We start from the raw sequence: 10931 nt of genomic DNA on the forward strand, positions 1-10931 counted from the left end.
CACCATTATTGCATGTTAATTCTACATTATTAAAAGAGGTTAAGTAATTCTTAAACCTTAAGAGGTTATGTTTTACGATCAATATTTGTTTAAATAATTTGTATGTAATAAAAAAGACTTAAATTTTTATTTTAAGTTATAATTAATTCTAACAAAAAATAGTTATTTATAATTATTTAACTTTTTAATTATTTTTAACAATAACAAATAGATGGCGAATAAAATGATATTTATTTTTAGGGATTACAAATAGATGGCGAACTAAATGTAGATAATTTGTGAGGGTCACAAATAGATGGCGAATAAAATGATATTTATTTTTAAGGGTTACAAATAGATGGCGAACTGAATGTAGATAAATAATGAGGGTCACAAATAGATGGCAGGCCACTAAGCTGGGAGCTGAAAATAACCAGACTATTAAGTTATTGCTTAGTCCAGGCCATATTAAATAGTCTATGAGTGAACTGCCGTAAGCTAAACTGAACTATCTATATCATCTTTGCGTCATAGTAATGACGTGTGATAAACCAATAGAAGGGCCAAAGCAAGAAGGCTTGAATGGGGGGGAGGGAGAACTGTTTCCTGTGTATTTCAGCCAACCGGAGCTTCTTAAGCAAGAGGGCGGTTCCTCTCTTGCCTAGGGGGTCATGCAGAATACGGCTGATTGACTAGTGAATAATCTGACTTGTGTTTGAAAAAAGTCGTTTACTTCCAAGCAGTTTGAATATTACTTTAGTAGTTATTTGTTAGCTACCGTGAATATAGGTCCACCAGTATTGTCGACCGTGGTTATTGATACATCAGCAGTAATTAACGTAATGGAGAGTGAATTAGAGGAAAATTGTAACACCGAGAGGAAACGATGTGCGCGAAGCAAAGTGTGGGGACATTACAATGTCGTAGGCGATATGATTCACTGCAAATATTGCGATACGAAGTATCAAAATTCCTTTTTCTGGTTTCGTGTTCACGCACTTCTGACACCTATGAAATTTGTAGTTGTTACATTACGTAATTTATCAATACAGGGGGAACTATAAAATTTACGGTGGTGGTAAATATCAAGGAACTAGCAACCTCAAATACCATTTTGTAAAAAAGCACGCGGATTTAATCGGCGACTTGACTATTTCGAAGGTAAAACATAAAATAATAAAATTAAAAAATTATTAAAACTAATTTTCTGAATTCTTGCTATTCGCGTAGGCGAGTAAAGTAGCCATTGGCAATGCAAATAATTGCTTAAGACGTTGGGTAGTTGAAACAGACCAACCTTTTACTGTGGTTGAACACCCGGCGTTTAAAGCTCTGCTAAGATCTATAAACCCAAGAAATACTGATATCGCAGAATCAGTAGCGCAATCTGCCAAAGCTTTAAGGACGAACCTCTTAGCGAACTACGAAAGCGAGTCACAAAAGTAGTTGAAAAATGCAAGGTAATTCATATTCTAGGGCTATAGGTATTTCGTTGCGCTTTCGAATGGGGATATACGTCTTTTTGGGGGACTCGGTTCTCGTGGTACGTTCAGTAACCGACATGGATGCGAGCGTCGGTATAACTTTATTTTTGTGTTTCCGGTTTTTCGATCCTGTAACCGGAGGTACCGAATAGAGGCACAGGTTTTTTTTGTAAATACTCTGAAGTGTACATTTTAAATGAATTTACCTATATGCGTAATAATATTTTTCAATATAGCAATAATTACTGAATTGTTTAAGTTTTGAATGTACCATTTGCAAATTCAGTAATTATTTACTAATCTTGTTAATTTAGTTTTCTAGTCCAGATAAGTCACAAGTTTTCTAGTCATATCGATAAGAAACTGCAGTTAAAAATATCTTACATTAAGTACCTTATCGGAATGATATGTCGAGAAACCGTTTTATATCTATTGAGAGCTAGTAGTCTTTAGTGGTGTACCGTGGATATTTGGTACTTTCTTTAGCCTAAATTCCATGATTTGTTCTCCAAATCGAAGGTGCCTCCTTGATAGCGGTCCCTGGTTTAAACCCCACCCCTGTCGATAAGCTATTGCCGTCAAAGTAAACTCCTCAGAGAAGGAGCCGGAGATGGTGGCTTTACGTCGAAACGAGGTAAACTGGAGCCCCTGCCGAACGACGCACCAAGACTCAGGGCCCAAGAAAATGGGCTTCACATTCAGTGGCACGTCAAAAATTATCAAACATTTGCAAGCAAAATTGTGGTTTACTATTGCTTACGGCGACGATATTGCACTCGTAAATACTGAAGCATTCTCAAAATTTTAAATTAAGTTTGATTGTCAAAATCCATATTAACAATATAGAAGGCATTTGTCCCAAAGTCAGTGGGTAAATATTTTCTTACCCCAATGGACCTATGTCTAAATATCACCTGTTCCGACGTCTTAGTTTAAGCTTAACAGAATTGCAGGAAAATTGCAGGAAAATCGACGGAACAGACGTCATAACGAAGGGGGGGGGGAGTGAGTTTCAATTGTATGGTTGTAACAAGGAAGGAAAATATTCAACCACTTACTTAAGGAATAGATCGATTCCGAGTCAAAAACATTAATTAGATTTTTGCTTAAGATAAAAAGCCTGTAGATGAAACAGCAGCAGGCTAGTAGTCAAACGGTTGAATTGAAGACAAAAGTAAATAATTACATAATACATATCGCTTAGCTAAATTTGAAAAAGTTTAAATGTGCGAGCCTGAGTCACTAAACCAGTGAAATAACCAGGATTCTGGTCCGGAGGTGGCAACCAAATAAATTAAAAAGTAAGACATCTACTTTTCAACATAAATTTTAGGTCCACGAGTCCCCTAATTTCCCCTGGCAACCCTGAAACTAACCAAAGACCCCAGTTGCGTAATTACAATTGCTGACACCCGGTGCGGTAATACGGAAGGTGTTACCAATTTATATAAGATATTTTTATTTCGAGGAGTGCCGTCCTCGCAAAGGTTCGCCGAGGGTGACACTTTTCTTTACTTACCCCAGCTCTCCCTCATGATTCCACTGATCGACAACACATATTTAAACTGATAAATCAAATATTTTCAGACTATTGTGGGTCAAATTCCATTGGACTTCAGACAACAGAATTCCGTTTCTCGGCGTCACTAGGCATTGGATCGACAATAATTTTCAGATCAACAACCAATTGATGGGGTTTATTCATTTTCCAGTACGACACACAGGGAAAATATCTGTGACGCTTTTGTTTCCCTGGAACAAAAGTTTGATACAAAGGCCCGCGCTAAACTGTTATAAGTTGATTTTAATACCATATAATACCCTAAATACATTTTTATTGAAATCTTTACGTTCACGAAGGTCCTTGCCATTACGATGGACAATGCTTCAAGTAACGATACATTTAGCTTGATAAAATTAGTGGCGAGTTGGGAATTCGATATAATTCTCAAACGCATATTCGATGCTTCGGCCACATTCTTAATTTGGCAGTGCAAGATTTGTTAAAACACCTTAAATCGCAACCTAGCTTCGAGACTGTCGAAGAATATATAGATAATTCTAGTGATGTGTGTACCAGTACAGACTGCAACATTGGGAATACTATGACCAAAGTACTAATTTTTTCTTCATATTGAAAGAAGCGTTTATTGAAATTAATTCAGTTACTATGTAATTAGATCAGAGCCGTGGTCACCAAAATTAGATTATCGGGTCTGCGCGAAGATCAGCTATCACAACTTAACGTGGCGTTCGGTATCAATGACCTGAAGGTTGTTCTTGACGTTAAGACGTGGTGGAATTCCACTTACGCTATGCTTTCTCGGGCAGTTCCGTTGAAACAGGTCATTAGATAAATACAAAGAACACAGTTTCAGGTTTACGAGTAGTAGTTAAATTTTCTTTTATTTAGTCTTTGCAATCAATGATTCAAACTGACAAGGAAATTAGGAAGTTTGCTTTGACAGAACCAGAGTAGGAAACATTGGATAGACTCCTAGTTTTGTTAAAGGTAAAAAAATTGCCGGTAATTTAGCCTTAAAAATTGCTAGGTGACTTGGGACTGTGGTGGTGACGTGGACTGTGGCGGTGACTTAGAATTCTCAGTACAAGGTTTAGCATTTATAGAATCTCCATTGTTTTTTAGGATTTCGATGTTGCAACGAATTTTTTTCCTCGGTCAACCATCCGACTTTGGACCCACTTTTGGAGAAAGCGTGTTTGATTGCGAGATCGAAACTAGAGACTTATAAGGAATTGTCAAATATCGAAGGATTTTGGATTGCTATCGGTACGATACTATTTAGAGGTTTCTTATAACGCTGAGTTCTTAAGCTTCGAAGTCGTTTAGAAGGCGTCAAACCAATTTCTGCTTATAAACAAACCAGGGAAAGATTTTGAACCCTTTATTAATGGGTCGACAATTTCGGGTTGGGTTGAAATGATTTAGGTTCAAGTCCAACTCAAGCCTACTTATGAAAGAACTTTATTTTAGCTCTAGATCCTACTTTAAAATTGGATTTCATTGAAAAGAACTATGGAAAATCGAAAATGAAAATAATTAAGGCAATGGTTCTAAGTGTATTCAATACACATTACGAAAAGAGTTCGGGACCCTCAACTTCAGGACCCTCAACTTTAAACTCAGCCAATGAGGAATGTAATGGAATATTTGCGTTCTACCCAAAGCGTTCCGTGAAATCGGCCCGTGGATCAGAGCTATTGAAATTTTTTAAGGATGAGCTCCTATACCACCAAAAACCAATGTTCTTAAGTGGTGGAGAGTAAGTGCTAAGAGACTTCACCATATTTTCTAATATGCGCTTTAAGTGACGGAGAAACGCCAAAATAACCCTAACCAAATTGATTTTTATCGATATAACTAAATTTTTAATTTCTTAAATTCTCGTGTAATGTTCTTTTCGCTTTGGATATTATAAACCAAATAAGATTCACTGGCTTCAACAAGCCTACCTAGGAATTTGAAATTATTGAGAAATGAAGTTTATTCCATGAGTGGCTGTAAACATAACTTTGGTAATTCTTATATCAATTTGTAGATGAAAATCAGGTGAATTTAACGTTTCACCATCCCCTTAGCGATGCCAAGTAATAATAATGGTATCCTCATTTCAGGATAACGAACTGATTTACCCGGCAGTGTCGTCAATGGCGAAAGATTACCTGGTGATACCGGCAACATCGGTTTCAGTAGAAAGAACATCTTCGGCCGGCACGGATCTTATCAGTCCTAAAGGGGGAGGTCTGCAGGCCGACACCGTCACTGCCATTATGTCGTTAAAGTCTTGGTGGAAGCGGGATGAGTAAAAATCACTTAATCAGAAAAATAAATTATAATAATCAATTCAGTAGCGGCGCTAAGGGTGGGCTGAAGTGGGCTTTAGCCCCCCTGCATTTCTGAGAGGGGCCACATATTTATATTAAAGGGGCCACAAATTTATATTAAAGGGGCCACATATTTATAATTAAGAGGCCACATATTTTAATTTATGAATTTTCTTTATCTCTAGAAATTTGTTTTATTGCCTTTCAAAATCAATTTGTTTACTCAATAAGATAGTAGACCATAAACAGATAGATTCGGGAGGAAGGGAGCGGAAATTGAGAGAAAGGTCAATGGACAATAGAAAGAAAAGAAAGGAGATTTATGGAAATACCGCGGGCATGTATGTGTCGCCTCCAGGTCGGATACAAGGTCATATAGGGGTCCAGTAAACCCGACGAGAGCCGCAACAAGAAAACGACCTCTTCTCGCTTCCTGAAATATGTATAAGGGGTTACTAAATTTGTAAAATGGAGTGAAGCTACACTCCATGGTTGTAAGGGCCACAAAATTCTTAGGGGCCACAAAATAATTAGCCCACCTGTGAAAAAACCTAAGCGCCGCTACTGAATCAATTGTTATTTTGAAATTCTATATTTTTTTCGTCAGTTTATGCGTATTTAAACAATATTCCTGTGGATAATTATAAACAACATGTTCGGAAAACAAATAAATTTGATTATATTTATTAGTTTATAAACTTTTTGATTAAAAGAAGGCTATTTTTTATCAAATAATTTAACTTTGAATACGGAATATGCTATAATTGTTTGAAAAAAACCAGATTAGAGTTTAACGACTTTTTGAAAAATTATCTACTTGTGTGGATAATGAATAAAGAAACGCCGACCTCTATTTGTGCTAGATCATTTTAAAAACAAATTATAATTGCATCTTTTATTAATTAAATTTCTAAACTAGTTTTCTTAAGAATTGAGATAATCAACTAACCTTAATTGTATTAAGGAATTGATAAGTATCCCTGAAGGGAATATTGTTAAATTTTAATAAACTTGGTCAAAAGATTGGAGCTTGCTCACTAGCAGAAAAACATTCACAATGCTGCTATTTTTAATTTAAAAAAAAGAAAGTTCATTATTTTTATTTATTTTAAAATAATTGTTTTTGAAATTTTTATTGATTATGTTTTTTTAGAATATATTATTTTACTATTGAAAACCAACAAGCTATCCTACTTGGGTAAAATTATACATTTCAATTGCAAATGTAAAAACCGTTATATCTTCCAAAGTAAATAAATTTAAGTCAACAAGGTTACATTGTATATAACGTGATTGGGTGTGGCTAATCTTCCCAAGGCTATAAAGCGAAGGTTAAGAATTTGTTTCGCTATCTCGTAATTAAGATAATTATACTTTTAAATAAGCGGAAATAATTTTTTTTATCGGTGGGGGTCAGACATGAGTGCTGATATCTCGGTCCAATCTTGCTCGATCGTGTCCAAACTTGTTTGGGTGATAGACTGAGACTTAAGGGTTGTGGTCAAAGGTCATCTTCATTAAAAAGGTCAAATTGAGGATCAAACCAAAACATGTTTTTCCCAAGGCTGTGGGCGGTTTTTTTGAAAATTTTTACGTAATTTTGGCGGCCATCTTGGTAAAGTTTTAGTCTATCTCTACAGTTAAGACGTAATCCAAGAGGTGGAGCCACCTATCATTGGTGAAGGGGTGTGGTTAATCAGGGTATCTCGAACAATCAAGGTGAATATGGGTGTAACCACATTTCAAACAAGGGTGTATCCACAAGGACAAAACTCCAAACCAGTTAATGCAAAAGGGGGGGGGGACATAAGCACTGTTCAAAGCTATCGGCTGCCATCTTGGATTTTATATGTTAAAAGGGACTTACAATCTACTGTCGTACGTTAATTTTCTTATCACACGGACCATGCCGTTAACAAGGGGCCCTATGTTAGACATCTACTTGGGGGACCTAATGATAGGCTTATGGTAAAATATCACAGTTCAGTGCTGACTTTTCAGCATGTATCACCATTTTATCACACTTAATTTGACTAAGAGCTATTCATTATTTACCTCTAATCATATACTACAATAATTTTTGTACAAAGGCCATGTCCTATGACCGGTTTCTCGAAAACTAACTACACAAATTTATGGCACAAAATAGCTCTAGAAAATTTCGCTTTTCTACCAAAAATAAACTCTTCCATAACATGTCATCTACATGTATAACTATAAGTCTTAAAGTTTGTCCTTTTATTTATTTATTTGTTTGTCATGTTCCTAAAAACTCGAGAACGGTCAGCTCTAGAGCTTTGAAAATTTAAATCAATGTTCAGGGCCTGATTTCCAACTAAACGCGCTAAATTACAAATACCTGACATGGTTATTAATCTAATTCAATTTTCAGTTTTATTTTAGTCGACTTTGGACTTTCACCTCTCAGCTGGAGGTTTTGACGGGAAGGGCTTATCTTAGTCACCCATAGTGGAGCGTCCATAAATTACGTGAGGCGTTCAGGGTAGGGAGGAAGTCGAGCTGAATCTCACCCAATCTCACGTGGAGGAGAAGGGGGGTTTCGGCAAATAACACATTTATTTTTTCCCCCGCAAGAAACAGTGTAAAATTGTGATAAAACGGGGTAAAATTAAGTAAAACATGATTCTCCACTGAAATATGCCTAATCCTACACAATAACCCCTTTACGCATAAATAAATAAATCCAACGCAAATTAAGGCGGATGCACACATAGCCTTCGCGCGCGAAATTTCGCTGGAAAATCACGTCGCGTGACTTGAATAGAATGGAAGTCATGGCGAATGGGCGCGTGTGAACAGCACGTGTGTTTGGGCCTTAACGTATTTACACTAAAAATATGAATTTTGAAAAATCTCACGTGATATTAGGGGGGGATGTTGAAAAATGTCGCGCATTTAATGAAAATTTTACTACTTTGTTGTTTAGTCTTTCTTTAGTACCATTGATTCGGAAATATAACGCTGTCAAAATTATATTGTTAAAAAGTAAAAATATGTATAATTTAAACGCATGTATATTAGTAAAAGGAATTCAAATGATTTTTCAGTCGGTCATTGAAATTTAAAGTCGGAATAGCTCTCCCAATTAACGTAGTGTCTAATACAATTCCGACAGCTACTATCCCAGTTGAAGACTCTACAGGGGAGGAAGGGGGACGAGTCAAATATCAGGACATCTCACTAAGGGGGAGCGGGGTCGAAAAATCGCCAAAATCGCCTCACGTAATTAATGGACGCTCCCTAGGCTCTACATTGACGGACCGGTAGAAGGGGTCGCATTTGGGGGCTCTTCAACGGACTCAACACAAGTCATTTGGAAATTAAAACTCGAGAATTAATAGCTCTCCCAAATGTTATTAGGAAGAATCACCAGAAGGAAATAAAAATACGAAGTTTTCTTAAGACGGTTTTGTTATGGTACCGTACTTTTATTACGTACAAATCAAAAAGACCCCAGGCGAAGCCGGGTATTAAAGCGAGTTCCTTATATTTAAAATTATCATGTCCATTGATACTTTATTCTTAGTTAGAGACGTCTTGGAAACGTAATATTTTTTCAAATTATTAATTTAGTATACTAGAATATTAATAACAGTGCGAATAGTAAACTTAAAATTTTGAGATATAATTTGGTCAAATCAAATAGTGACAAATACCTTGCACAGCTCTACATTCAAGTTACTTCTGCGATTTCTATGGCCCTTTCTACTGTTACTACTGGTGTAAATAAAGTCCCCTCGCACCACTTTGTACTAAACCTAGGAGTAGGACTTTAACCGCAAACCCGTTGATGATTTTTAAGATAATATGCCAAGGCCTATAGTCTATGAAACCCAGTGTAAGTTGGTTTGAATCCTTGTTTGAATAAAACTGGTGATAAATTCGGCGTTAGAACTGTATTTAAACGATATTGTGTGACCGTGACTTTAGTAACACCAAGAACTAATTAACGTAATAAGAACATCGAGGGATAGCTTTAGCCTGTACTACCATCCTTGCATTTTTAATAGAGAAACGTTATCTGCTAACAACACTTTTTTTATTTCCAACACGGGCACGTGACCTACCGAAACAAGCATAGCGCGCTCTCTCTTTTTTGATAATAAATAATTTTTTTTAAATGGAGTCCGATGGAGAAATTTCCAGTAACGAAACATTTACATTACACCTAGTTTAGTAGAATCAATCAGCCGGGAGTAGTGGTGTACTCCTGTAATCCCAAGCGTCTGGGAGGCAGAGTTTGTGGATGTCCGTGTGAGGACGACCACCAATCCCCCAACAGGTGGTCGGAATACTTCCGCCACGGGTGTTCCCACCCGAGTACCTACGTATCCCCCCGTTGGCGTGGCCGTTACGCTTATATCACCCTGATTAATCAGTTATTGTGTGCTGGTGTCTAAAGCCTTTGGTCGACATCGATGTGTGTATCTCAAAAAAAAAGAAATCATTAAAAATATCATTCAGCGATGCGGATTTGAAGATTTGAGTACCTATTTATTTATAAACAAGAATAAAATAAGCAGTTTATCTCTGGCAATTGTTAGAAACGGTCATTATTATTTCCCTAGAGTTTCAAAACCAAGGCTTTAAGTTTCATGTGAGAATTCTCAAGGTAAATAACGAAAAATATCACATTGTAAATGATTTTCAATGAACATAATTATTGTGATCTTTCATTTCAAGACAATTCAGAGTAGTGTTGTAATTTGGAAAATTTCCCGCTCGGAAAATTTTCATTTCATGATTAGTCTAATATATTGTTTGCAAATTGAAATAAAGCGGTATTTTCGCCTAATTTTTTCGAATCTGAAAGTAAAACTAAACCTCAAGACTAGTTTAAACTGATTAACGATGTAACGCTATTAATGTTTTGTAGTATGTTTACTGATATTAGACATTTTATATCGATAAAAAATTAAAAACATTAAAAACCCTTAAAAGGTAATTTATGTTTAAAATTTTTATTTTTCCGATTTGCGGAAAATTTTCCGGAAACGTTTCTGGAAAATTTTCCGCATTTTATTTTTCCGGAAAATTAACAACACTAATTCAGAGTATAGTGTAAAAACGACCGAACAAAACATAATTGCGAACCCTTTTAGAATTATTAATAGTGGTTCAACTCTAAGGGGAAGTTTCCAGGTACTTGGTGTAGAGAAGGCCTTTATTCTATGTTGCATTAAATATAATAATGTTAACTGACTTAAGAAATCTTCGTTTATAATTTCTTTAAGGTGAATCACAATGCTTTTAATATTTTCCTTAATCATATTCTTTTTCTTATCCGATCGAAAATTTCCCCATCTTTAACCTTACAAAATAAAAGTAATTTAAAAGGCGTTAGATGGCGAAACCTTATAGATAGTCACGTGACCATGACCGATAGGCAGACGCCGTTTCAATTTAAAGTATGCGAGGATAGTTAGATAATTCGTCTCCCTCAATGTTCTTATTAATTTAATTAGTTCTTGGCAACACCATAAATTTGTTAATGTCCGCCGGAAGCTTTGTAAAATTTTTGTTCCAGTAACCACTCAATTTTTGCTGTTTACGACAACAGGCTTTGTTCATATGAAATGTATTTAGGTTATTTCCCAATCG

General features: G+C 36.0%; 1 protein-coding gene and 1 long non-coding RNA gene across 2 annotated transcripts; both read left to right on the forward strand.

The window, feature by feature from the left end:
* The first annotated feature begins 2589 nt into the window (after window positions 1-2589).
* On the forward strand, window positions 2590-3942 carry LOC149959189 (uncharacterized). Its single transcript, XM_090167362.1, has 4 exons — window positions 2590-2637; window positions 3371-3577; window positions 3644-3808; window positions 3877-3942. Exons 1-4 carry the CDS (start codon window positions 2590-2592, stop codon window positions 3940-3942), a joined length of 486 nt encoding a protein of 161 aa, XP_090023488.1.
* A 215-nt stretch (window positions 3943-4157) lies between these two features.
* LOC149959190 (uncharacterized) lies at window positions 4158-5177 on the forward strand. The gene is made up of 3 exons (XR_016478381.1): window positions 4158-4254; window positions 4459-4747; window positions 5100-5177. It is a non-coding gene; the product is annotated as an uncharacterized LOC149959190 (long non-coding RNA).
* Window positions 5178-10931: the final 5754 nt, after the last annotated feature.

Source organism: Leiobunum rupestre, chromosome 2 (genome assembly GCF_980474605.1).
Source record: "Leiobunum rupestre chromosome 2, qqLeiRupe1.1.hap1, whole genome shotgun sequence".
NCBI classification, from domain to species: domain Eukaryota; kingdom Metazoa; phylum Arthropoda; class Arachnida; order Opiliones; family Sclerosomatidae; genus Leiobunum; species Leiobunum rupestre.

Excerpts from the sequence above, each read along its gene's own strand:
- LOC149959189 (XM_090167362.1), top strand. The coding sequence starts at position 2,590 with ATGAAACAGCAGCAGGCTAGTAGTCAAACGGTTGAATTGAAGACAAAA. Across the intron at positions 2,638-3,370 it reads CGGTTGAATTGAAGACAAAA|CTTGATAAAATTAGTGGCGA; the intron begins GTAAATAATTAC and ends CGATACATTTAG. Across the intron at positions 3,809-3,876 it reads GGGCAGTTCCGTTGAAACAG|TCTTTGCAATCAATGATTCA; the intron begins GTCATTAGATAA and ends TCTTTTATTTAG.